Source organism: Aspergillus viridinutans, assembly GCF_018404265.1.
Source record: "Aspergillus viridinutans IFM 47045 DNA, scaffold_2, whole genome shotgun sequence".
Taxonomy (NCBI): domain Eukaryota; kingdom Fungi; phylum Ascomycota; class Eurotiomycetes; order Eurotiales; family Aspergillaceae; genus Aspergillus; species Aspergillus viridinutans.
Genome location: NW_025091218.1, coordinates 3,592,123 through 3,617,857, shown reverse-complemented (window position 1 = coordinate 3,617,857; position 25,735 = coordinate 3,592,123). Strand labels below are relative to the sequence as shown.

The following is a 25,735-nucleotide window of genomic DNA, read 5'->3' as shown; positions in this document are numbered from 1 at the left end:
CTTCAATGTGTCTGTCCTTTCCGCCATGTCTTTTCTAGCACATCTTCTTGCCTTGACGGCAGCGGCAGCTTCTCTGGAAGGAGTGTATGCCAAACTCGATCTCTCGTCTTCCTCCAACGTCGCAGTATACTGGGGTATGTCTCAGCCGTCCGTGTAATGTTGGGAATCTTTGACTGATCTGGTAAACGTGTTGCCGGTCACAGGTCAGAATTCTTTCCGGGGAACCGGAGATTTGGCGCAGCAGCGTCTTTCGTACTACTGTGATGGTGAGTCAACCATGTCTAAATGCTTCCAGGCTAATATGCTGATGGAAACCTCACTAGACCCTAAGATTGATGTACGGGATGATATCAAGCTCAGATGGTGCTTTGGCTCACGAGGCTCTTCAGGTTTATGAACTCGCGTTTCTCATGAGAATCAACGGCCAGGGTGGCGTTCCTGAAATCGACTTTTCCAATGCGAACGACAATTGTACAATTTTCAACGATACCAACCTTCGCAAATGCCCTCAGATTGGGTGAGCTCTGTGCTGTTGTGCTTTCCTTACAATCTGAGATTCTAACAGCCCGTTCAGAGAGGATATTACGACGTGTCAGAAGAAAGGAAAGACCGTTCTGCTTTCTATTGGCGGGGCCACATACAGTGAAGGAGGCTTCAGTTCGGAATCCGCTGCGAAGGCTGGTGCCGAATTGGTCTGGCAAACCTTTGGACCTCCCTCCCTGAACGCGACGGCCCGTCGTCCGTTCGGGAATGCGTCGGTAGACGGGTTTGACTTTGATTTCGAGGCTACCGTCAGTAATGTTGCTCCATTCGCGAGCAGACTTCGAGAATTGATGGATGCCGATCATAGCAAACAATATTTCTTGACGGCTGCACCCCAATGCCCGTACCCCGACGCCGCCGATAAGGATATACTCAATGGACCGGTGTCCATTGACGCTGTGTTCGTCCAGTTCTACAACAACTGGTGTGGATTGAATTCGTTTGAGGCCGGAGCAAGCAAGCAGAGTAGCTTCAATTTTGACGTCTGGGACAACTGGGCCAAGGCGGTCTCTCAGAACAAGAAGGCCAAGGTATTCCTGGGCGTGCCCGCGAACACCGGGGCAGCAGGCTCAGGATACGTGCCCGTGGAGACTCTGAAGCCGATCATCGAATACAGCAAGACTTTTAGCAGTTTTGGCGGCGTGATGATGTGGGACGTCACCCAGGCCTACGGCAACAAGGGCTTCCTCGACGGCGTTGCCCAAGCGCTGGGCAAGACTGCGTCCCGCATTCGCCGTTCGTACAGCTACCGACCTTACGGCTGGTTCTGAAGGGCTGCAGTCCTTGCTTGGACTTCACTCTTCTCACCTGCACATGTTTAGTTGAAGGTCGGCATATGGAGGGGTTTGATTGTTTATATGTCTATTTTTGCCATGTTCATCTTGAAGTGATTGATGTACTGCTGAATGGGGTTGCATATATATTAATTAATATGGTCAATAGGAGCATCACCTTGACTGTGCGGTTGACTGGATTGCGACTTGTGACTTGTCAGTTCATCATTCTAGAAGATATATTGTGCTTGTCGTCTCTCTACAGACTATCTACAATCTAATGTACTCACAGAACCAAATAAAAAGACTAAATGAATACTTTTGTGATCGCAGCTCAGATTAACTTGGAAACTAGACTGACCGACTACTGGAAGATGTGCATGAACTATTGATTTTCAGCTCTGCCGATCTTTCTGCAGATATTGCCCCTGTTAAATGCATTCTCTGCTTCATTGAAGCTGATCATCCCCCACTAGTCAGTACTACTCTGCAGTGGAGCTACTATGTATGCAAACTGCAGAGGTGTCACAGACATGCATGCTTCTCTGCTCGCATCAATGTGAGGCAGGTATTCCCTCTGAGGTGGTATCTGTCTATCATCCATGCCATGAATATTGTCAGAGGATTACTGTTTCAATCTTTTTTCCACGAGTTTTGTTTGTGTCTACTCCGTACACTGTCTGACATTCGTTGCACCTGTGCTCCGAAGGCCAGCAGACCTGTGGATAGCCTCATCAAGTCGACCAAAGTGGAGATCAGGAAGAAAAAGCAACATGACAGACCCGCCCGTGCGGACTATGCTATGTCATGGAATTCCAAGTTCTCATCCTGGCCATGCAGATGTTGATCCATTCCCCAGCCAGCCACTGCAGCTGAGGTTCTTTCCTTGGCTGAATTCTGGAAAATAGAAAGTAAGGATGGATGCACGATGTCGATTGCGACCTCGCTCGACCACCCACTATCTTGCATCGTGACTCCAGCTTGCCTATTTAAACAGTCCTTGAGCCCAGATGGATAGATAGAGTCTTCCCAGGTCGCTGTTCTCACCGTGACCCTTCCCCCCATCGCTTCTCGACCGCGTCGTCGGGATGGCTCCCAAGTCTCTTCTGTACACCCTCTTTTCCTCCCTCACCGTCGCTCTGGCGGCTTCGGTCCCCCAGACTGAATATGAGGTGATGATCATCGGTGGAGGCCCCTCTGGCCTGAGCGCCGCCAGTGGTTTGTCACGGGTGCGCCGTAAGAACGTCCTGTTTGACTCGGGCGAGTATCGCAATGCTGCCACAAGGAACATGCACGATGTCATCGGCAACGACGGTAACCGCCCCGTTTTCCTCAACTTTCAAAATACGAGGTTGTGCAGACTAACCTTCAGTATTCGTCAGGAGCCGTCCCCAGTGACTTCCGAGCACTTGCCCGCAGCCAAATCACAAAGTACAACCAAACCACCTGGGTGAACGAAAACGTCGACTCGGTGCTCGTCGTCACCGACGAGGAGCGAAACACCACCTACTTCAGCGCCTCGGTGGCCGGCGAGTCCTACACAGCCCGCAAGCTCATCCTCGGCACCGGCATGAAGGACATCCTGCCGGAGACGCCCGGGCTGGAGGAAGCCTGGGGCAAAGGCGTGTACTGGTGCCCCTGGTGCGACGGCTGGGAGCACCGCGACCAGCCGTTCGGGATCCTGGGCTCCCTCATCGACGTCGTGGGCAGCGTGCTGGAAGTGTACACGCTCAACACCGACATCATCGCCTTCGTGAACGGCACGCAGACGCCCGAGGCCGAGGCCGCGCTGGCCGAGAAGTACCCCAACTGGAAGAAGCAGCTCGAGGCGTACAACGTGGCGCTGAACAACGAGACCATCGAGTCCATCGAGCGCCTGCAGGACGGCGAGGACGTCCACGATGACCAGGGCCGCCAGTTCGACATCTTCAGGGTTAACCTCGCCGACGGCTCCTCCGTCATCCGCAATGCCTTCATTACCAATTTCCCCTCGGAGCAGCGCTCGTCCATTCCTAAGGATCTGGGTCTGAAGATGCGGGGTGACAAGATCGACACCAATATCAATGGTATGCGGACGAGCATGGCCGGTGTTTTCGCTGTCGGCGACGCCAATAGCGATGGGAGCACCAACGTGCCGCATGCCATGTTCAGCGGCAAGAGAGCAGCTGTCTTTGTTCATGGTATGTAATTTTTTTTTTTTTCCCCCTAAAGATGTTGAACTTGGACGGATCGCTGATCATCTTTATCAATAGTCGAAATGGCCCGCGAGGAATCCCAGGCTGCCGTGTCCAAGCGGACTCTGCCCTCCAGACGGGCCATGGAGAAGGAAACAGAGAGACGCATGGGAAGCGATCTGGAGAAGCTATGGGAGCGCGTCCGTCGTGCCTAACCAGGGTGTCGGCGTTCACCATCACGAATCTACATATCATTAGTTCTATAGGGTTAGAGACGACAGTAATGCGAAGTATTATTCAAGCCCCTGATATTAAAGCGTGCAACATAGGTATATGGAATTATCCTCTTCCAACAATTCAAGAATTACTGATTATTGCACAATCACACACTCCTCCTCGCCCTCAAATCATCATATTAGCATTAGTTTTTTCCAAACTCCCCAGACCAGGACACATCCTCGCTTATGACACGACCATAGGCGAGATATGCTCTTGCAGTCAGGTTGAACCGTCCACCTTGGCAGATATGAAGAAACATCATCTTGATACCTAGCCAGCCTCAAGAGCAAACTGTTTCTACTCGGCCTCCTCTTCTTCCTTGCTGGATGTAAGGAAGAAGCGACCCTTGGGCTGACCGGGCTGATCGTACTCGACGGTCAACCGAGCCAGGTGACCGAGCAGATTCTGGATCTTGATATCGCCCTTGTCTCGCTTGGCTCGGCCGAGGTTTTCGAGCCACTTGAACTTGTTGAGCATGTAGTACACGAGCGCAATGACGATCTCCACACCGAGCGAGTAGCCCCAGACACGGACGACGGTGACGATATCCGTCCAGCCGTTGCGGGTCTCAACGAACTTGTCGGCCGGCTTGGTCGGCATTGTCTCGTTCGTGAACCAACCGAACAGGCAGAAAATGGTTGCCAGGATGTCCACGCCCAAAATGGCTGTGACCAGGTGGACAGACGGCCAAGTCTCCACGCCGCGAGTAACGAAAATGAGCCAGTTCTCCGTGAGGGCGACTTCCAGGAACAGGACTTCCTGGATAGAGCCCCAGTTCTGGATGATACCGCCGGATGGAAGGAACATGCTACCGCGCACGACCCAGGTACCCAATGCCAACAGCAGGCCCAGAAGCACGGAGATGAACCAGATCTTCGGAAGTTGCCACTCCACGGGACGCAGTTCAAAGGAGGCATTATCATAGGCCACTGCCACCGTAGCCAAATCTGCGAAAAGAGCAAGGAAGACAATCAACTCAACGCGGATGCTTTCGTTGAGGATGATCATGGACGTGACGAGGTAGATCTCCAGGTGCAAGCAAAGCGCGATACGATACTGGATGTAGGACTTCATGCGGTGGAAAATTTGCCGGGCCACCTTGATCGAGTCAATAATGGTAGACAATCCGGGCTCCAAGAACACGATGTCCGATGCAGATTGCGCTGCCTCGGTCGCACCTTCTACCGCAATACCGCAATCAGCTTTCTTCAACGATGGCGCATCGTTCACTCCGTCACCGGTCATGGCCGTTAGGTGTCCTCGCTCCTGGAGCATTTGAACCACCTGATACTTATGCTCTGGGAACACTTCCGCGAAACCATCGGCTTTTTCAACCAGGTCACTTGCCATGACGCCACTCAGGCCACCATGGATGAGCTTATCGGAATTATACACTTTGGTTCCCAGTGCGAGCATTTTGCATGTCTCCTTGGCAATAGCCAATGCGTCACCCGTAAGCATCTTGACACTGATTCCAAGATTCTGGGCTTCATTGATCGTATGCGCGGTATCTTCCCGGGGCGGATCGAACATGGGAAGCATACCAAGAAGCGTCCAATCCTCTCCCTCTTTCTGGACTGCAACGCCCAAGGACCGGAACCCTCTATGGGCAAATTCCTGCGCCTTGTTCTTGTAGATATCGGCAACTTCTTTAGGACAGTTTGTAAGGGAAAGCACTGCCTTGGGGGCACCCTTGGTACAGGTATACTTGATTCCATCACAGGTGGCCACTGTCACGATTCGCTTCGAAACGGGGTCGAATGGGATATATTTTTCGGTCTTCCAACCCCGTCGAAGAATCTCTCTTGCTCTAGGATACTGTCTGAGCGTCAGAATGGTAACCTTATCGATGGGATCAAGCGATTCAATATTATGAGATGATGCCAAGGCTGCCACGGCGAACATCCAGTCAACGTCCACACCCTCTGCCACATACGGCTCTCGGATGCTCAACTTGTTGGCAGTCAATGTTCCCGTTTTATCAGAACAGAGGATATCGACGCCCTGTGATCATTGTCTTTAGCCCTCTATTCAAATCCATCATCCGGAAAAAAGAATTCAACCTACAGCAAGTGATTCAATCGCAGTCAGTTTTTGCACAATAGCTTTCTTCTTTGCCAGATAAGCTGCTCCAACAGCCATAGTGGTGGTGGTCACGACGGGAAGACCGACAGGAACACCGATAATCAGCAACGACAGTGTATAGTGGAGAAGCGTCTGCTGGGGAGGTGAAGCAATGGGAATATGGCGGAAAAAGCCGCCAATCCAAGCAGCCAGAATCCATGCCATGACAAGAACCAAAAGGGATGTACCAATCTGGTCCATCACAATTTCGAAATGCCCGGCACCCTTAGCTGCCAAGACCATGGAGGCGGTTTTGCCAACGAAAGAAGTCCTCGCACCGGTCTGGACAACTGCGTAGGCCTTGCCGCGCTTGCAACCGGTCGTGTAGTAGATCACTTGACCCATATAGCGATCGACAGCGAGAGACTCTCCTGTAATGGCCGAATGATCACAGGCGAGGATGGGGTGGCTGCGTTTTCGGGAGGACTGCTGTTCATCCTCCCCTTCCTTGCCTTCTTTCTCATTTTCCTCGACATCGGACTCAGATGTGCTACTGAGATCACCTTGTTCCTGCATTCTTTGGAATTCTTCCCAACCATTGGGGTCATTGTAATCGCAGATAATTTTTGCATCAGCAGGAACCACCTGACCTTCACCAACAATGATCTAAAAAGGGACCTCAGCACGTAGTACGAAGAAAAGACGGCTTATTCTATGTTGGAGTGTCACATACCACATCACCAGGCACAAGCTCTCGGGCCAAGATCTCTTGTTGCTCACCGTCACGAACGACTGTCGCTCTCATGGCAATATCTCCCTTCAAACTGGCAACGACGTCGGCAGCCTGTTTTTCCTGATACCAACCGACTGAGGCGTTCAGACACAAGATACCGATAATGACACCAAAATCGATCCAGTCATCCAGACCTGCCGCAAGAAGGACGGCCAACTCCATGACTGTGAAAATGCAGAATTAGAACGATTGTACATAAGTTTTGACGAATCGAAGTCATAAGACATACCATAGAGAATTGGACCTCTGAAATAGGACAGGATTTTGGCGATCGGGTTTTCCTTCTCAGATGTGAGTTCGTTCCATCCCGAGGCGCGACGTCTGACAGGAACTTCCGAGCTGGGCAGGCCTTGACGAATGTCTGTAATGAGCCACTCTGGCGGGAATATCCCCGGTTCTTTATCTACATGCTTGACTTTGACCTTGCGCTTCTTCCAAGGAGCGTACCACACACGCTTCACTTGTTCTTCCTCCACCCCCTCTTCCTTGCCCGGCTCGCGGTAGGTCGAGACATACTTCACAAGCTTGCCATACTCGTCAAGGTTCGCCCAATCCTCTTTGTAAGACACACGGGAGATACGTCTTGAAGATTGTTGAGAGATACGGGATGGGCCGCGTTCGACATCACCTTGACCTTGACCTTGACCTTGAGTGGGAGCTTGTTCAGCCATCTTTGCTCCTTGGCAACCTGCCTAGTGCCTAGGGCGTCAAAAAAAGTAGTCCTGCAACTGACGTCCCTGAGTTTCGAGGAATTGCCAAGCCAGGTTCCCCGTCAGCCTAGAAAAAGTAGAGAACGAAATCAGTCCCGAAAATATGCAGCAATGCAAGGCCCTGGAGAAAAGAGCGGTAGATGATGGGCTATGTTAGTGAGAGAACTCCCCTTCGCGCCCAGGCAAGATGTAAGGATAATGGCCAATTTTCCTGAAAGGCAGGGGCCCGGAGCAGGTCATTACCCTGGCCGGCAAACAGCTTTCAACGCAGGCAGCAAATGTTGACGTAGTATAGACTGGCTTGGGGCGGAACGGAGAGCAGGCTAATCAGGAGCTTTGCGAGCAGCTGTACCTCAACCCCAGTCAGAAACTACGGGTAACCTAGGGGTCTTGACTGCTGATTCGGCAATTCCTGATGGTCTTGACGTATGAGACAGCACCGTGGCATATCCCGCTGGAGTTTCCAGACTACGCCCCAGGTAGTCACCAAGCAAGTAACGTATTTCATACGTCCCGGTCATTTCTCTGGCTAGGACCGGGATACAATGAGGTCGACTAACTCAAAGAAAGCAGCGAAAACAGCATTACACTGCTGTGATCTCTCAGCTTTGAGCTATGGGATACCATCGCGTAGGCCCCGCGGGAACCACGGAAGCTTCACAGGAGCCGATGGAGATAGCGGTTAAGAGACGAATCGGGATGAAGCTATGGCCGAAGCTTGTTCCTCCTCTAGGTTCTTGCTACGACAGGTCTCTTCAAGACGCCCATAGGCTCAGCAAGAGGTGTGTGGGGATGGCGCCGATAGGGTTGTGGAGTAGGAGACGCTGGCCTGTAGATAGGTAGTAATCAGTGAGAGAACCAAAGGGGTAAGAGACACAAGTTGTGGAGTACCGGACAGCCTGCTGCAATGCCAGTTTAGCGCTACCGACAGATCCGGGCTGCTGTATGTAACCTAACGTATTTTAGTTTTATGGGGCCCTTTTTGGCTTTCTGAACCCAAACGATGATATCTCTATATGACCTTGACATGGTCTAGACGTAATCTTCTCATTATCCTGCGTGGTCTCTCGTCATAAAAATCAATGCAGATCTGGCGTTGAACTGTACGGAAGGCCGGAATCCGTTAGCTCAGGAGCGTAGATAAAATCCCGAACTCGTAGAGGCACACAGTGGACGAACTTTCTACAAAGCGATGAAGAAGATCCAAAGCAAATAAGGCGGAAGGAAGAGAAAAAAGACGATCAAGTAGACGATGACCACAGACCAACTGGTAAGCCACGGATCAACGCCGTCGGTTCCCACCGGATGGCTCGTGTCCACCCAGGAGGTAAGGTAGTTTTGTCTTCGACGTCATGAAGTTCATCTTTGGCTTTTCATGAAATCATGTCTGTATCGATATGGTTGCCAATGCAGCTGGAAGAAACTCAAATGTAAATTCTAATAGTAAGGTATATGGTGAACAAGAGGATCAATCAATGAAGTGGAGCGATGGAGATTCTGTACTTCGTAGAACATGCACGGACCGCCGGCAACTAAGGTACTAGTATGGCCGCTATGGCGTATAGATAGCGCCCACTTTAAAAGAACCATATGCTTCCTTAATGTTCAGCTGTTTAGGGAGCGTCAAGAAATCATTGCTGCAAAGACGAAAAGGAATAACTATAAGTATTCATCTTTTTGCAATTAATACCTAGACTTATCGCAAGGCAACGATCCAGCATCCTGATAACATATATTCTCTTTATCTGATTCTCTTTTTTATGCTTCTAATATCTACATTGTAGTAGACACATGCGTGGCTTCGTCAGTCCCAGACATCTAACTATTGATTTATTTGCCCGTCTTGCCAGTGGGAATGTTGAACAAAACCGCCGGCTTGCCCGGTGCATAGGCTCGGTCAACACGGTAGTAGCCCTTGCGTTCAAACTGGATGATATCACCTTCCTTCAGTTCAGCGACGTTGCAGTCAGCAACAGCGTCCTCTCTGAACTCGGTGTTCTTGTTCAGAACATCCTCGAGAACGTCGTCCTCCTGCAGGGTGTCCTTATTGAGGAGGTAGTCGAAATCCACCAATTCCACAGGAATCAGCTCCTGTCCCTCAGTAGACAGCCACGTGACCTTCTTCTCCGTCTTTTTAAAGTCGCCTTCCAGGTGGAGTTCCAGCTCCAGCTCCTTAACGATGCCCGATGTAGGATCGGTCTCGATCTTACGGACAATGGCATTGCCCCAGCTCATCAAGGTGATCTCTTCATCTTGCTTGAAGCTCTTGGCATCTTCCTGGTCGAAAATGACCGTGCCACCAAAAATCACCTTCTTCATGCCAACCGCAGGGTTCTTGCCGTGCTTGGGTTTCTCTTCCGTGTAAGGTGTAGCCGGGCCTCCCTTGACGATCGCCTTGACCATATCCTTCTTGAGAATGGCAGTGTGACGAGGAGCGACAGGGTCAATGTACTTCTTGTTGGTTGCCCAAATCAGGGTCCAGTCAAGGTTGGTGATGTTCTTGCTGGGTCCCTGCTTAAGAATGAATTCTCTCAGAGCAGGGATGGTCATTCCCCTCCGTCGGATTCCCTATGGAATGGTTAGCCTGGGAAGTCAACAGTACATGGAAAATAGGTGAGCCAATAAAAATGACGCATGAAAAAGCGGATTCGCAGGAATGGTTAGTCCTGTTACTTACTCGGATGGTAGGAAAACGAGGACTGACATCGTTAGTAAGACAAGAATCACTTGAAGTAAAGGTAGACTTACTCATCCCATCCCCAGACGACGCCTTGGTTAACGAGCTTGGTAAGCTTTCTCTTAGACAGCAAGGTGCGAATGAAGTTCATGCGAGCGAAATCCCAGATTTGGACATGGCGAAGCTTGAGCGTGTCCAAGAACCACTGGTATTGAGGGTTGCGATCGCGGTACTCAATAGTTCTGAGGGCATGGGTCACACCCTCAATTGAGTCGACAATAGGGCAGGCGAAATCGTAGGTAGGGTAGATCTTCCACTTCGCTCCAGTGCGGTGGTGAGGAGCAGGGTTGCAGCGGTAGATGACAGGATCACGCATGGCCTTGTTGGGGTTATCAACAGACATCTTGGCTCGGATACACCAACGGAGACCCTCAGGGGTACCCTTTTTCATCTCCTCGAAACGGGCAAGGTTCTCCTCGACGGACGCATCACGACGCTTGCTGGGCTTTCCATTCATTCTCTGCTCAGCCATGACCTCCTTCTCGGTATCGTCGGCGTAGGCGTTTCCGTCCTTGATGATTTGAAGGGCGTACTGGTGGAGCTCGTCAAAGTAGTCGCTGGTGTAGCTCATCTTGTCGGGCTTGATGCCCATGAGAGCAAGATCTTCGATAATCGCGTCCTGGAACTCGAGCTTCTCGTTCGAAGGATTTGTGTCGTCGAAGCGGACAAGAAGGGTACCATTATACTTCTCGTGCGCAAAGTAGTCATTGAGCAGTGCAGCTTTTGCGTGACCGATGTGAAGATAACCTGAAGGCTCAGGAGGAAATCTTGTCACCACACCCTTCTCAGTATTGAGAAGAGCGATGTCGTAGCTGGCTCCCTCCTTCGCCTTGGCGGCCTTCTTCTCTCTCGCAGCCTGGTTCAGGGCCTCAAGTGCAGATGTGGCCCATGGGCAAAGATCCTCCAAGAAATAGAACCAGCGAGTCACATTGACAAGTGAGCCCTTCTTGATCGCCGAAACTGCGACCCGGTTGCCTCGGATGGCACCCCAAAGGGCAATGTCGGCTGTGGAGAGAGAGTAACCGACAACGAAGGATCGCAGCAGGAGGTGGGTATCGAGACGTTGCAATTCAGGGTCAAGGGCTTTGAAATCGAGAGGAGCAAATGCTTCTAGCCGAGACAGCCACTCATTCTCCTAGAAAACGTGTGTTAGCATCTCCTATCAGTGCCCATCAACGGTCAGGTTCTCTGGCGCCTCTTACCAGCTTCTCATCCTTGCTGTTAAGGAAGGGGAAGTCTTTGCGGAGTTCTTGAATAGCATTGATAAGGCCAAAGACAGGATTACCGCTAGCTCCGGTGTATTGCACGACGGCCTTATCTCCTTCACGAAGAAATGCAGTATCCTCGTAGGTGATCGATATCACTGGGCTTGGTCGCGCCTCATTGATAGAACTCGCGACCAGCAGGACAGGAAGCACATAGGGCTGATTGGCCCTGGTGGCCAGAGTAAGCTGATACTGAGACATTGCAGCCCTCAAAATCGCTTCGAGTGAAATCAACGTCCGAGAGCGTAACAAGTGGGCTATTATTGAATTTCCCCAAAAATCGAGCAGTATGGAGGGGCATTTGACTCAAAAGGGACTCCGCCGGCGTCACGTTTCTCCGCCCGCATCGCCGAGAGAGAGCTTTCGGAGAAGAAAACATCTCCGTATCCCAGGAGTTTTGCGAAGGCTCGCATCGATCAAACTCTCCAAACCATGTCCTCCTTCGGCTCGATCTTGCCGTCTGCGGCAAGGGGCATTCTCTCAACATGTCAATCGCCTCTTCGTCAAAGAACAATGGCGCCTTTGCTCTCAAGCTTTTACCAACAGGTCCGAGGAGCCAAGAGCAACCCTCAGGCCCAAGGTAAAAAGGCCAAGGCAAAGAGCAAGAAGGAAAAGAAGGGTCCCAGGGAGTTCCAGCAGAAAGATCTCAAGGATGTTGAGCAATTCGCGCTCTGCGATGCCGTAAGGTAGATATTGTCTGGGCTGAGGCGCTTCACTCGCATATCTCGCTAATCTCTGACTATTCTACTGCAGATATCTCCGCGCTTTCGAAGTCGGTCGCGAACCGACTGTCTCCAAATACGAAATTCATATCCGTTTGAAAACAAAGCGAGACGGGCCGGTTATCCGTAACATGCTCCGATTTCCTCACTCCGTCCAGACCGAATCGCGAATCTGTGTCGTGTGCCCTCCTGGAACAAGACACGAGAAGGAAGCCCGCGCAGCTGGAGCTGTTCTGGTAGGTGAACAGGACGTGTTCGACGCGGTCAAAGCGGGCAAGATCGAATTCGATCGCTGCATTTGTCACCCCGATAGTTTGGACGCTTTGAACAAAGCCGGGCTGGGCCGGATTCTTGGTCCCAGAGGATTGATGCCAAGTGTCAAGACCGGTACTGTGGTTGAAGATGTAGCCGCTAGAGTTGAGATGCTCCGTGGTGGTACGGTATACAGAGAGCGTGACGCCGTTATTCGACTACCGATCGGGCAATTGGCCTTCTCTCCCGAACAATTGAGGGACAATTTGCGCGCGACGATTGAACAGGTGAAGAAGGATGTGGCCAGCCTCAACGATCGCATTGTTAAAGAGATCTACGAAGTTGTAAGTTGACCTTTTAAATTGCGATTATGAAATCCGTACTAACCCGCACCAGGTTCTGAGCTCGACAAACGGCCCCGGCTTCAGTCTGAATGGAGAGTTCAAGTCCGACAATTCCCCTGACTCCGCTTCTTTGACCGGCTTGTAACATATGTGATTTCTTGGTCCATTTTTTTTTTTGGGTGTATATTGTACAGATAACGTTATTCTTTGGGAACAGCACGGTGCATAATGGTGTTTTCTGAGAACATATATTTCTAGAAGCTCAAGCCGGATCATAAACGCCTCTGCTATGCAAAATGAAGCTCGCGCAATGCACAAGGGTGAAGCTTATATCTTCAGGTTCTTCAATGCGGTTACTGCACTGGTATCCTCGCCCATTAGTTTGTAGAGTCGCAATACGGCCATCGTTTTCGTATCTCGCCTCGCTCCAGCATGACTGCCTTGCTCAAGTGCTGTCTTCAGGTCCACGAGCACCGTGGCCCTGATCTTCGCTAATCGGGGTCGTTGGCTAAGTAAAAATGGATGATCATCGCCAATCCGCGAAGCGAGTTGGGTGAGGTAGACATATTTCTGTATGTGATTTTCCAGTCTTCGCAGAGACACCAGTGGCGCGGCAGACGAGCCGGTGGGCAGATCTTCTTCGTCGCTTTCCTCACTCTCACTATCCAGCAGGTCCGAGTCTGTCTCGAATACCTCGGCCGATTCGAGTTGGTGCTGGGTCGGTGCGTCGCCAATCATCAATCGTTTCTCCAGGTCCTCAACACGCTCTGCGAAGTCCAACAGAGCCCGAGCGATGTTTGCATGCCCTGTCAGTCGCCTCTTTTCATTCAAGAGCTTTTCCATGTCGCTTTGCCTCGCTTCCACCTTGTCCCGTATAGCTTGAACCTCCCTCTGAAATGACAACAGCCCAACCCGAACCTGCTCGACCTTCTCTTCGCCCCCTTGTAATGCACTACCAAGAGATAGGAAGTCAACATAGTTCCCATTGACTAAATCTAGCAACTCCCGACTGAGCGCCTGGTCTAGATTCCGCAGTTCTTGTCGGAGGTCTTCGAGGCTCTGGTGCCGATTGGTCAAGGACGACAGGTAGTCTGCGGGGTCAAAGTCGGGGGCGAGGAATGATGATCGAGTGAGAGGCTCAGGGAATGGCAGGTCGGAGGTATCATCATCAAAATCTGAGGCCGACTCCTCGGAGTCGCCAAACTATAAGCATGAACTGTCAGTGCCTTGGAGGGGGGAGCCAATGGGGTATATACACGGAGTGTTTGCATACACGAAACCTGTTCATTTGGATTGAGAGGAACCGTCGAGCAGATTAATGGTGATTGAATATGCAATCAGGGATAGGATCTCAGGAGCAAGGACTGGAAACATAGCCGGTTGGCTCGTCAAGGACTCAAGACATGATGTTTGTGAGTTGGTAGTAGTAGCAACAACGACCCGTCCGCATAACTGGCCCCCCTTGGGTGGTTTGTTCCGTCCACTAGCAGATTGATAAGTGATAACACAAGTAATCGCCGTCGTTGTCGCATGCCAACGCATTGTCTTACTACATTGCTTTCGAAAATCCCACTAATTGGAGCAAAGTGGCATCCGCTGGAGCTATCATTACCTGGAAATTTTCTCACACTGGAGTCTACCGAGTCTCTCAGACGCATGCCAACATGGCACTCTTTCTCATGCGCCAATGCAGGTTTGATCCTCTGGGCAAGAACCTCGAGCGTAGATACGTGTCCTGCCTTGTACATGCTGTGATTTGACAGCTGCTTGACTCCCTGTTACTGTTGGAGGATCAGCCGCAGCTGCGAATCGGCATGAGGGCGGGGTTATTCAGGTGGCCGTATTCCCTCCACGTCTTCCTGCATCACAGCTGCAACGAATACATTTGGACAGAGACGTCCTTGACTGATGGGATGGTTTTAACAACAAACCAGAAATCGAAACTTTCTTAATATTTTTTGTGGACCCTGTTTTGTCGATAATGGATTATAGGTCAGACAGGCTGTCATCCCACCCTGATGGAGTCCGACTATCGTCCTCACTCTCGGGCCAGAGATGGTCACAGCTCACACCGTCTCATTCCTGTCCTGTGGTCGAGACTGTTGGGCCATCTCATCAAGCAAGCTCCTGCCGTTATGGCCTTGCTCTAGATAATTCCGCACGGGCATACCGCACCACTGCCTTACGTCAACTCAATGGGAATCACAGACCTCTGTCCTGGGTGAATCGCCAGGCCAATCATTCTGGCAATCGGTCCTCGACGTTAGCTTCTCAACCGGTACTGGTGCGGGCCTATTCTGGAAGTACAGATGACACTGGAGGAACATCCAATATGCCTTCACGGCGTTCATTTCCATTTTCCGTTCGATCTGGAACGCCAAAGCGTGGCCCAAGCCTTCCCTCGGAAGAAGACTTTAGTATCGATGGCATTTTGCGAGCCATCGAGCCTGAAATTCGAAGTACTTTGGACACGATTGGCGAAATATGTGGCCGTAGCAAACTCAGTTTGGCCAACGAGTATGGAAGTCATATTGCGCCTTTGGGAGAAATTCGGGCCCCCCCTGGCGGTCTCTTGACTGTCGAGGAAGCCAGCTCAGACCATGAACGACAACCTGATGATGCTGTGATAATTTTTGATGACGACAGTAACAGTGTCATGGGTGTGCGGGATTACACCACTGTGCCTCAATATCGTTACTTAGAACAGACCGGACCCTCTACAATCACATCTTCTACAATGGTGTATCACTCATTCGTGCCGTTCTCCGTTGCGGAGGGCTTGTCTGTCCTCGCGCAGTCTGACAATCCGCGATCGCTCCTTCCTGCCAATCTCGAGGGAAACACCTCAGACCCCGTTGCAGATTCATTGCCTGCGACTAGGGAATTCATGTCGAAGCCGAACTCAAACGGCCGGACATTGCTCGGAAAGCAGAACGAACGCATCACAGAGGACCAGCTTAAGAGTATCCTGACACCTGCGCTTGTATCAGAGATCCTCCTCGACGCACAAGCCAACGGCCATTCATTGCACACCTTTCCTTCTGACTCTCGTCAAGGCCAGCTGTCCGCAGGAGAGAACGGTGATACCACGACAAGGGATCCTGGACAGTCAGATAAACTGTCCGTACTGACAGATGTGCAAGCGCTGTTCAACTGGCTCAGAAATGCTTCTCAAGACGGCCAACCTCGGTCCGCTGAGAAGCTGCTGCGTGCCATGCTTGAGAGACAAAATGAACAGCATCCGTCAAGAAACATAGGCTAGACGTGGATGGTTGATGGGGTTGATTCCGTACGGTTATTCCCTACTATATGTTCAATCCGTTGAATTGCGTAGCTTCTTTCTCTCAATTCTCCTGTGCCGCTGATCTGTGAAAATCAAAACTTCTTTTATTCCTGTGCCATCTATCCTGGTGCAGTGGTTGAGTGGTGCACTGAGCGGAGAAGCCAATGCTTTTCTTCTTCACTGTGACTGTGATCAATATTCCGGGCTCTAGTAAGGTTGACCTTGGAGAAGACAATGTGAAAGTAATTCGATGATTGTCTCCTAAGATAACTTTTGAGATGATATGGACTTGGCTGGTAATGCACTCTATTGGGGCAGAAAGGGCAGGATAAAAGCCATAATAGTGGTATATGAATGAAGACAAATGAGGCTAGTGACGAAGAGTATTATGCATATCAAGGCGTTAGAAAATATCAACTCGCCGCGCTTTCCCCCTCAATCTGAGATATTAATGTCTTCGCAAATTCCTCAAATCGAGTGTATGACCAGCAGTCCTTATACCGCTCAACAAGCGGCCTGTTGTCGACAGGCTCCTCTGGCTGTTGAGCCTGTGTAGGCCCATCTTCCTCATCCGAGTCACTATCCACAACCATCTTCCCTTCAACCAGTTCGCCGAACTTGACATCCACTGGCACAGTACCTAGAAATCTGATCCCCAGTTCCTCCGCCATGACCTTACCTCCGCCACTGGAGAATAAATTGCTCACTTCCCCACAACAAGGACATGTGTAACCGGACATGTTCTCAATCACACCCAGCACCGGGATCTGTGTCTTAACGCAGAAATTGACCTCCTTGCGCACATCAGACGTCGCCACGGCCTGGGGAGTCGTCACAAGCACCGCACCCGCCAAACGGGGCCGGCCCATAGACGACACAGCCGGGTCCGTCGAAGCCAGCGTCAACAGCTGCTCCGCCAACGCTATATGCTCATCGCTCGTGCCGGGCGGGGTATCCACGAGCAGATAATCCGTGGGACCCCAGGAAACGTCCGATAGGAATTGGCGGATCATAGCGGTTTTCTTAGGGCCGCGCCAGATCACCGCGTCTCCTCGATCGCGTAGCAGAAAGCCCAGAGACATGCACCGCAATGCGCCTCGTGGTGGCGCGCCATCTTGTGCTGTGTTCTCGGGCGGGTGTACCGATACGGGGAGCCAGCCGCGCGGGGTCTGTGTGATCTTTGCGTCTTCGAGTCCGACTAGGCGGGGGATGGATGGGCCTGTCAGATCAATGTCGAGGATACCGACGGATTTGCCCTGAAGCGAGAGTGCAAGGGCGAGTTGTAAGGTGACGGAAGATTTGCCGACGCCACCTTTGCCGGAGAGGACCTTTCACATTCGCAGAGTGTCAGTAACGATTGTGGGAGAAGACTTTAAACCGAAGCAATTCAGCTTCAGTCAAAAACAGTCTGTATTGCCCCAGTATGGCTCATGGATTCCTCTACTACTCATCCCTCATTGACGTAGGACCGTTATCGATAAGATGCGATGAGGGGTTTGTGCTGGACAGAAAAAAATGACATGGGAAAACGCGACTCACCAGCACAATGTTCTTGACTCCGTCGAGAGGCATTTCTCGCCGGCTATCTGACAATTTTGAAGTTGCGAGACTTCAATTTCCACTCGGAGACGGAGAAAAAGGTGATGGCAAAACGGCCGATTTCGCAGTTCGCTCACTTTTTCAGCGTCATCCCGCCATGTGGGGAAGACTGCTTATCAATCCGGAGATTCGTCTTGAAACTATTTACCTCTTACGAGAGGTATGTCGTCAATAGATAAGATATCCTCGACTACAAGCTGCAATAGATAGGAAAAGACATTAGTTCTAAAGTCCTCGTGCGCAGGATCGTTTCGTGATATGCGAGTCGTCCTCTTGACCGGAATTGCCTATTTACTCGTCCATATCTGGATTACATAAATCGTGTCATTGGCTCAAATTTTGTTAGGAGATCACAATATGGATCGCCTGCAAGAAAAAGGGCCTCTTTTCTATGGTTTGAGGTGGCCAACAGAACTTTCAGGAGCCATAACTTCCATAGCAGCAGCTTACTGCCACTTCTGTACGACCACACCACCTCGCTTGAACTCAGGTAGATCCCCAAGGACAGCAGATTTGTCTGTAAGGTCCTTGTTCGGGAACGTGGTCATCAACACCCAGGGACGGCCCTGGCTGGATGGGCTGGCAGCGGAAACGAACTGATAGACGTCGCCAATGGTATGCGAGGTATTGAATCGAGATGTTAGACGAGTTCCATCACCAAGTCGGATTTGTAGGGTCACGATCGGCTGCGACTCATCCACGTCAGGCTTGACAGACTCTGCGCTTGGCTGACTAGGGGCCGGAGCCTCAGAAGGGGCTTGGCTTCTGATGGCCGGAGTCGGGCTGCCGAGTCGTTGCCCTGTTCCGGAGAAAGGCTTGTATTTTGGCTTAGGCTTGGCATATTTTTCCTCATGCTGCTTGATCTCGACGTCGACTTCTTGACCTGGTTCTACATTCATGATGGATAGCGGGGCACGGCCCTGTCGGATCCCGTCAAGAATTTCCGCATTTCGTGGGTCATCTGAACGGAAGAGATCACCGTCGTCGACAGAGAATCCATCCGCCCAAAAGTGAAGCGTTCTTTGTACTCGCTGGGGTTTCTGTAGTGTAGGTGCACTCGGGCTTTCTATGACCCGGCTGGGGGCGTCGTCACCGCCAAGGGTGCGTGCAGTGCCGGTAAAGTAGGATCGTCTTGTTTGGGGTTCGTCAGAAGACGGCGGCTGAGTCCTATACGTAGTCGTCAGGTATTCTGTCATAAATTGAGTATAATAATCAGGTGAGACTAAGACTCACTTTCTGGCTTTCTCGATGATCTTTCTCTTGAGATCATCCGGGTTCTGCACAGCCAGTCCTGACTTCTCACCACCGGCAAAAAGATCTTGAGTCTCCCCGTCATCTTCATCGGACGAATCACGGCCTCCAGATGCAAAATCCCCGAGTGTTGCGAATCTCTTCTTAGAGGTGGGTTTGTGCGATGAAGAGGAAGATTGCTGCGGTGTAGCAGTTCCGGACTGGGAAGAGCTGCCGCCAAGTGACCTACCTGCTGGTGCAGCTGAATCTGCACCTCCAAGAGATCCACCACCAACTGTGTTCGCACCTTGCATGGCTTCGTCTTGTTCCGCGAAGAATTCTGTCACCGCTGCCTCGATATCCCACCCATTGGCTGCCAGGTACTCTTGCGCCTTTTGATATAGATGTCAGCGAAAGGGTTCGTCAGACATCACCACAAAATCAGCGTGAATGGATTACCTCTGCAGGACGCGTGCCTGTCATTGCACAGAACTGAGAAACCACCTCATCGTTCTCGGCGGGGTTACGCTCCATCTTGGAAGGATATGAGTAGACAGCTCGGTCCAGCTATCGAACGCTTGAGTCTGGTGTAAAGAAAGGTGTGACTTCTGAAGAGCACCAAACCGAGAATTGAAAACAGAAGGAGATGTATGGTGACCAGCGAAAAAGGAATTAGTGAATGCCAAACTATCACTGGAGCTCCCGATTTCACTAAGGAACAAACACCGCGCTGATGAGGATACGTCACTGTTGCCTGATTGGTCATCCGGAAGAAGAGATCTCCCGGTGTACGGAGTAGTAGATGTTGATGCCTCAGGTGCTTTGCTCTGTTACATTTACAATCTACGACTTGCACTAGCTCGAGTGCTATTAAATTTGGATCTCAAACATTAGTACAATTTGCGACTCCTTTATCTACTGCGTGTATTTATCCTGGTAGCTTCGTCCGTACTCGAAGTATGGTCGCTTCATGAAGCTCCGCCTTTTGGCAGGGAACACTACTATGGTTATGGATACTCCGTAGTCTGTACTGCTACCAACAAAAACAAGAGACAGTTAGCCCTCAGCAAAGCGCCCTAGTTTTCATGAAACTGCATCCAGCACAAATACCTTAAACAGTAGATAAGTACTATTATAAGCATTTAATTTCAGTTAGAAGTATGGGACGTTGGGAACCCTCCGTCGTTGGCTTTTGACCGACATTAATATTGCGTAACTCAGTACTATTCTTGCTTACATAACCGTTTGGAGTCAGGTGTAGGCGATTCAGTTTCCTTGATCATCTGGCTGCGACAACTACAGCATCTCGCCCATCCCGTTTTTCATGCAAGGTACAAAGCGATATTGATTTGGTGCCCGGAGAATTAAGCAGCGCCAGGTATATCCTCGACAGTTGTCGGATTTCTACCGTCTACGAGCTCCTGTTGCTTCGATTCCTGTCAACCGGCGTCCCGCAGCATGGCCGACGAACACTCCCACTCAAGGGTTGAGCTCTACGACTCCGGTCTGACGGTACCCTCGGACTCGGAAATCTACTCTACCAATCATGAAGTTTCATCGCCTATGTCGACATCCAGTTCGCCCTTGATTCTGTATAAGCCTCCGTCGATCTGGGGCATCTTGCGGGGGGCGGCGATCAATTTGATCCTCCCTTTTGTCAACGGGTTGATGCTGGGATTTGGGGAATTGTTTGCACATGAGGCTGCTTTTCGTCTTGGCTGGTCTAACACAAAGGTACGTTCCATGAAGTCGCTTTGAGGGGGTACAGTATCTGTCTCCCTCCGATTATGCGCCAATGCACATTGACTCATCTCCAACGAAACTGGACTGATCATTGTCTCGTCTAGATTTTCCCTACTTATCGACGGTCAAGGCCCATGGGACCAGGCATGGAGATTCGCGACATTCCATCGCGGCACCAGCCTAGAGCCGGAAGTCTGCAAGATACTGCATCATTGGAGTGATTGCGCGCCTTCAGGCACCAAATATAGATTTCTCTCTGCGCAAATTCTTGATATCCAATGTTTGTGATCCATTAGTCGTTTGTTCATTCCCGCGTCTTCAGCATGGGTTGCGTATATGTGTACATAGATTCCAAAAGGCACCAGCAGTAGGTCAGATTGGACGGCGTCGGGCGAAGCAATTCGACTTCTGCATATCGAAGACACGGTCCATGTTTTGCTGTGCATTGCGAGTATGGAAATTTCATCTAAATCAAATGATATTCTACCCGGACGATATTCCTCTTCTCTCTTGTGCCTCCGGTATTATTGGGACGTATAGTCAGGAACAAACTCCGGCCGCCCGGCAGAAAGCAAGTCTTGGCGCGAAAAAGTCCAATCTCCGCGAGTTCGGCAGCGGATATAGCCGTTGTTTTCTCACTCTAAAACGCCGTCGCTCGTGAACCACTAGGTATCTCCTGCGGCCAAATATCACAATGCTGGCAGGGGCTGGTCTGAAGGGGCGTGGTGGGATTCCCACCATTGCTCGACAACATTTGACTGCTTTCCCTCGCTCCAGCCGATCGGTTTGTCCCCCGATATCCTCTTCTCCGCCGGCAAGCAAGTAGACGCCTGGCTGACTTGAGTCGGTATACTGCAGATCTCTTCGTTCAGACCGCAGAGCTCGAGATTCCCTGTACGCTATGGAGGGCCTACCCAGACACTTTCCGGAAAAATCTCATGGAAGCCTGCCGCCTCCATACCCGGAGTCATGTCCGCAAGATTCAATTCGACATCTTCCGCAACCGATGCGACTGCGAGTCAGCATTTGTCGGACGCTCCTACCGATATGGGCGTACCTAACCTTTCTGATCTGTCTGCCGCTGATCTCAGCTCGATCCCCGAGCACATCGGATACCTCAAAGACCTAGGGCTCGACTACGGCTGGGGCCCGTCGTCAATCATTCAGTTTCTCATTGAACATATCCACATGTGGGGAGGCTTGCCCTGGTGGGCAAGTATCGTGGGAACCGGTCTTCTCCTCCGATTAGCACTTCTGTATCCTACGCTGGGCGCTGTGGACACCTCGACCAAAATGCTCAATGTCAAGCCCATCACGGAACCTCTGCGTCAGCAGATGATCCTGCGCGGAAAGGATGGCAACCAAATGGAAATGCTGAAATTACGAGCCGAAATCCAGAAGATTCACCAGGAGCAAGGTATCACGGCATGGAAGTCCTTCATTCCCATGCTTCAGATCCCCTTTGGTTTTGGCTGCTACAGAGTCGTCAAGGGTATGGCAGCCTTGCCAGTGCCAGGACTGACCATGGAATCCGTCGCTTGGCTGAAGGATCTTACCGTTGCCGACCCGTACTTCATACTTCCCGCTGCGTCGTCCTTGTTCATGTACCTAAGCATCCGGGTAAGTCGACGTTCATCCCTCGGGCTACTGGCTTGATTACTAACTCAGAATGTCTTCGTCCTGTGTAGAAAGGAGGCGAAAATGGCGTGAACCAGCTCCAGGGCACATCATTAGGCAAGCTCTTCATGTTTGGGTTGCCTGCTTTCTCCTTCCTCTTCATGGCCTTCTTCCCCAGCGCCCTCCAGCTCTATTTCGTGACGACTGGTCTATTTGGTCTGGGCCAAGCCTACCTTCTCGGCTCTGACAGCTTCAGAAAATCAATGAATATCGCCCTCCCTGTAAGACAGCCTAAAAATGGTCAGTCCCCGGGTCAAGACGATTCGCAGCAGAGCAAGTCGATCCGCATGCTTCGTGAGCATCTGGAGGCCGAAAGAGCCAAGATGATTCACGAAGAGCACAAGTCGCCTGATAGTGTGGAGATTAGCTTTATTGATCGCGCCTTGAACAACCTGAAGGAAGCCAAGGACAACATCAAGCGTGAAACGGCGGAGAAACTGGACGCCGTTCGTGGTCAGGGCCCCGTGAAGAACGCGGATGGGACTGTCGCCGAGCCTCCTCGCCTTGGCGAGAAGGATCTCAAGTTGGCTGCCGACTACGAGAGGAGAAGGAAGGAGGAAGAGGATTGGAAGCGGGAGGAGAGGAATCATGCTCGCCGCGAGGCTCACCTGAAGGCCTTGGAGCTTGAAAGAGAAAAGGCGCGCTCGGCGTTCAAGGTCAAGCAAAGGTGAGCATCGGGGTAATTCTTCTTTCTTGGTTTTACTGTATCAGGTGTGACGGTCTATCTGCAACTGTACAATATGAGGCGCTTTAATCTTCATGTGCTATACGACGTATTTTCCTATACGGTAAAGGATCTTTGGTTGGAATACAGTATCTCTCAATTCGTTATCACAATGACTACCTGGTTAAAGAGGCTGCTTTGTCAGCAGGTCTGGCAGGCCACCAAAAGCTTCGGATTCAACCTCCAGCAACAAGCAGACATCTTTCATTTTGAAACCACACGAGATACCACGAAGGCCAATGCCAACACCCTCACCTGAGACACAGGCTGAAAAAGGCTTGTCAAAATGTGCAAGAGCGAAATGACGCAAGCAAGAAACAGCGGCTATTCCTAAGATCGTCACCCAAGAAGACAAGATCAACGACCACGCCTAGTCAAGGTTTTCATCTCCAACGGGCTCATGCTCATGCTCATGTTCATCCGACGAGGTCTCAGTCTGCGCGAGTTCTGAAGCAGCCTCAACCCGAGCAAGCCTCTTCTATTTATTGTCAATCAACGCCATCTTTTGCAACTCTGGGGTTCAGATCCCTACCTCGATGATTAACCTGATCTGCGGGTAAAAGACCTGGTAATCTTGTTCGGCACTCATCTCATAAGGAGTTAGCCCTGGATCCTGTCAAAATTCTCGAGATTGTGGCTGTATACGTACCGGGATCAAAACGTCTTTGAAGCTGTCCAGAGTGAGGAGATCCCCCAGCTCTTGATAATACCTCACCATCCCGTCTCGGAAGGACTTGAGGCGCTTGGTGCCTTCATCGAAGGTCATAGGGTTTTGCATCGCACGCTTTTCAAGTGTGTCTTGAGTTGCGTACAGATGAAAAGCTGACACCACAGTGAAGGTCTAAACAATCGCGAGTCAACGTCTGCTAAATGGTAAGGTGAGAGCAAGGTGAATGGAATGTTACGGAGCCAATGGTCACGGATCACTCACTTCGTGCAACAGAGTGAAGTCCTCGGAGCAGTGTGGCCATCCGTCAATGATGAAGGTAGTCGCTCCAAACTCTATGTGTCTCTGGATTTCCATCTTCACGAGACGAAACAGTAACTCGCTCGGCACACTTCCCTGGGTCTCAATGGCCTGCACAACCGTCAGCCAAGCGAGGTATGGGCCTGTCTTTCCCAGATGCTTGATCGTCTGATCGGGACAAATGTGAATGAATCCAAGCTCTGCGGCCACGTTTGCTGCGGCAGTGCTCTTTCCCGCAGCTGGGGGGCCTACGGAGATACAGATCTCATTAGTTGATAACCATCTCACCAGACTGGGGAGGCTCTTGAGCTTGCGCTTTGGAATGGAATCTATCTTACCGAAGAGAAGAATGAGCTTTGCGCTCTTGACTTCCACGTCCTCACTGGGAGCGGCGTCGTTCGGGACCTCAACAGGGATGAGAATGCCTCCTCGGCGATAGGATTCATCATCGTACGTCCAAGTATCTCCATTCTTCGAGTCGAGCTCGGGCAGAGGACGTTCCACGCGCTGGACGCCGGTCCTTTTCGCCAGGGGAGTGTCATTCTTCTCACTCTGGTTCTGAGCAGGTTCCTCTATCTCATGGATTTCCTCAATCTTATCAGACATTTTCGATAGAGGACAACAAGGAAATACAATACGATAAAGAAAAAGACAAAGAAAAAGGTGCTTCCAAGTTAAAGACCTGTTTGCATGTGTTGAGCGTGCAAGAATTGAAAGAAACAAGTACGGCATCAAGGAGGAAGAGATGAAGATGAATGAGCAGTGCAGGCTAGAGTGCTTGATTCTCCCATCTTCACTATGAAAGAAAAACCTTCACTGCCATGGAGAACCGTCAAATCAGGCGAGACGATTTCGCTGAGTCGTTAGATGCTCCTATCGCATCGTCAGGCAACGAGCGTAACCGTCACGCCGAGCCCAAAAGATCTTCTCCCATAACAAACAATGTGTTCTGACGGAATGAGACAGAAAGACTACTTCCCTTCTCCCTGAGCAGTTATCACTACAGAATCGCAGTGTGCAAATCCTTCATCCTAAAGCATTCAGTCCTGTGAGCATCATCACAACTTCCGCTCAAGACACCATACCAAACCCAGGATCACACGTCTCTCTTCAAGGTAAGTGAGCAAGAACTGGCAAACCACCCTCAGCCCTGTAAGAGAGAGACACTGACCAAACAAGCGCCAGATACAATGAACACTACATCTAGCGAGCTAATCGCTCTCAAGTCCCCAATGACCAAAAACGCCAGCCTAGTCTTCTTCCTCCATACAGCCGCCAAGATCATCATCCTCCTCGCCATCGTGGATGTCCTGAGAGTGCTCATCCGCCAGGCGCAGGTGTACCTTGATCAACATGGACGCGAGCACAACGAGATCCACGGCCCGCAGAGAGTTCGTCTCGTCCGCCGCCGCCGCCGCTTCGACGATGATGTTCTTGGATTTCCTTTCTAGGCCTAGGCTGGCAGTGGCTCGTCGCGTCTGGCTAGGTAAGTTGGGTGCTATGGCTTGCGTGGAAGAGGTCTTTAGCTGACTGTCTTGTGGATAGGTTGATTGACTAATGGATTGTGGTCATTGGGCAGAGAGGCTCTCGTGATGTAAGGAGATTTTTGCAGGTGCAGATGGGTATCAACCGTTCAGGGAGTTTGGAGAGCAATGTATCCCGCTGGTCTCTATCGGTCTAGAGATGAATGCAAGCATATGACGGTCGAGTAAGAATGGTTGCCTGTAGTGTCACTTTCTTCGGGGAGGAGCCAGTCCTTTGACGGCGAAGACAGTAGCCCTAAGTATGCCTGCGTGGTTGACGATGAAACCATGCCGCCCGAGCCATCATTACAATATATTAGGTTACATGTATGT

General features: G+C 50.9%; 13 protein-coding genes across 13 annotated transcripts; 7 read left to right on the top strand and 6 right to left on the bottom strand.

The window, feature by feature from the left end:
* Positions 1-25: 25 nt before the first annotated feature.
* On the top strand, positions 26-1,313 carry Aspvir_004692 (glycoside hydrolase family 18 protein; the record flags this gene model as incomplete). The annotated part of the gene is made up of 4 exons (XM_043267916.1): positions 26-134; positions 204-337; positions 390-517; positions 575-1,313. The coding sequence occupies 4 exons, from the start codon at positions 26-28 to the stop codon at positions 1,311-1,313; spliced, it is 1,110 nt and encodes a 369-aa protein (XP_043123851.1).
* A 1,091-nt stretch (positions 1,314-2,404) lies between these two features.
* On the top strand, positions 2,405-3,705 carry Aspvir_004691 (NAD(P)/FAD-dependent oxidoreductase; the record flags this gene model as incomplete). Its single annotated transcript, XM_043267915.1, has 3 exons — positions 2,405-2,630; positions 2,699-3,496; positions 3,569-3,705. The coding sequence occupies 3 exons, from the start codon at positions 2,405-2,407 to the stop codon at positions 3,703-3,705; spliced, it is 1,161 nt and encodes a 386-aa protein (XP_043123850.1).
* A 361-nt stretch (positions 3,706-4,066) lies between these two features.
* Positions 4,067-7,297, bottom strand: Aspvir_004690 (putative plasma membrane H(+)ATPase; the record flags this gene model as incomplete). The annotated part of the gene is made up of 4 exons (XM_043267914.1): positions 4,067-5,773; positions 5,837-6,499; positions 6,567-6,790; positions 6,856-7,297. The coding sequence occupies 4 exons, from the start codon at positions 7,295-7,297 to the stop codon at positions 4,067-4,069; spliced, it is 3,036 nt and encodes a 1,011-aa protein (XP_043123849.1).
* Positions 7,298-9,166: 1,869 nt separating this feature from the next.
* Aspvir_004689 (glutamate--tRNA ligase GUS1) lies at positions 9,167-11,539 on the bottom strand (the record flags this gene model as incomplete). Its single annotated transcript, XM_043267913.1, has 4 exons — positions 9,167-9,904; positions 10,014-10,035; positions 10,085-11,208; positions 11,276-11,539. The coding sequence occupies 4 exons, from the start codon at positions 11,537-11,539 to the stop codon at positions 9,167-9,169; spliced, it is 2,148 nt and encodes a 715-aa protein (XP_043123848.1).
* Positions 11,540-11,770: 231 nt separating this feature from the next.
* Positions 11,771-12,801, top strand: Aspvir_004688 (mitochondrial 54S ribosomal protein uL1m; the record flags this gene model as incomplete). Its single annotated transcript, XM_043267912.1, has 3 exons — positions 11,771-12,024; positions 12,092-12,656; positions 12,709-12,801. The coding sequence occupies 3 exons, from the start codon at positions 11,771-11,773 to the stop codon at positions 12,799-12,801; spliced, it is 912 nt and encodes a 303-aa protein (XP_043123847.1).
* Positions 12,802-12,983: 182 nt separating this feature from the next.
* Aspvir_004687 (COG2 family protein) lies at positions 12,984-13,944 on the bottom strand (the record flags this gene model as incomplete). The annotated part of the gene is made up of 2 exons (XM_043267911.1): positions 12,984-13,859; positions 13,930-13,944. The coding sequence occupies 2 exons, from the start codon at positions 13,942-13,944 to the stop codon at positions 12,984-12,986; spliced, it is 891 nt and encodes a 296-aa protein (XP_043123846.1).
* Positions 13,945-14,988: 1,044 nt separating this feature from the next.
* Positions 14,989-15,918, top strand: Aspvir_004686 (uncharacterized protein; the record flags this gene model as incomplete). Its single annotated transcript, XM_043267910.1, has 1 exon — positions 14,989-15,918. One exon carries the CDS (start codon positions 14,989-14,991, stop codon positions 15,916-15,918), a length of 930 nt encoding a protein of 309 aa, XP_043123845.1.
* A 434-nt stretch (positions 15,919-16,352) lies between these two features.
* Positions 16,353-17,511, bottom strand: Aspvir_004685 (Mrp/NBP35 family ATP-binding protein; the record flags this gene model as incomplete). The annotated part of the gene is made up of 2 exons (XM_043267909.1): positions 16,353-17,267; positions 17,479-17,511. 2 exons carry the CDS (start codon positions 17,509-17,511, stop codon positions 16,353-16,355), a joined length of 948 nt encoding a protein of 315 aa, XP_043123844.1.
* Positions 17,512-17,984: 473 nt separating this feature from the next.
* Aspvir_004684 (protein phosphatase regulator SHP1) lies at positions 17,985-19,302 on the bottom strand (the record flags this gene model as incomplete). The annotated part of the gene is made up of 3 exons (XM_043267908.1): positions 17,985-18,705; positions 18,772-19,160; positions 19,228-19,302. 3 exons carry the CDS (start codon positions 19,300-19,302, stop codon positions 17,985-17,987), a joined length of 1,185 nt encoding a protein of 394 aa, XP_043123843.1.
* Positions 19,303-20,226: 924 nt separating this feature from the next.
* Aspvir_004683 (TOM13-domain-containing protein) lies at positions 20,227-20,732 on the top strand (the record flags this gene model as incomplete). The annotated part of the gene is made up of 2 exons (XM_043267907.1): positions 20,227-20,502; positions 20,616-20,732. 2 exons carry the CDS (start codon positions 20,227-20,229, stop codon positions 20,730-20,732), a joined length of 393 nt encoding a protein of 130 aa, XP_043123842.1.
* A 473-nt stretch (positions 20,733-21,205) lies between these two features.
* Aspvir_004682 (membrane insertase OXA1) lies at positions 21,206-22,859 on the top strand (the record flags this gene model as incomplete). Its single annotated transcript, XM_043267906.1, has 3 exons — positions 21,206-21,295; positions 21,370-22,131; positions 22,200-22,859. The coding sequence occupies 3 exons, from the start codon at positions 21,206-21,208 to the stop codon at positions 22,857-22,859; spliced, it is 1,512 nt and encodes a 503-aa protein (XP_043123841.1).
* A 423-nt stretch (positions 22,860-23,282) lies between these two features.
* On the bottom strand, positions 23,283-24,485 carry Aspvir_004681 (adenylate kinase family protein; the record flags this gene model as incomplete). Its single annotated transcript, XM_043267905.1, has 5 exons — positions 23,283-23,390; positions 23,445-23,501; positions 23,562-23,753; positions 23,844-24,127; positions 24,218-24,485. 5 exons carry the CDS (start codon positions 24,483-24,485, stop codon positions 23,283-23,285), a joined length of 909 nt encoding a protein of 302 aa, XP_043123840.1.
* A 584-nt stretch (positions 24,486-25,069) lies between these two features.
* On the top strand, positions 25,070-25,330 carry Aspvir_004680 (uncharacterized protein; the record flags this gene model as incomplete). Its single annotated transcript, XM_043267904.1, has 1 exon — positions 25,070-25,330. The coding sequence occupies one exon, from the start codon at positions 25,070-25,072 to the stop codon at positions 25,328-25,330; it is 261 nt and encodes an 86-aa protein (XP_043123839.1).
* Between the last annotated feature and the right edge of the window lie 405 nt (positions 25,331-25,735).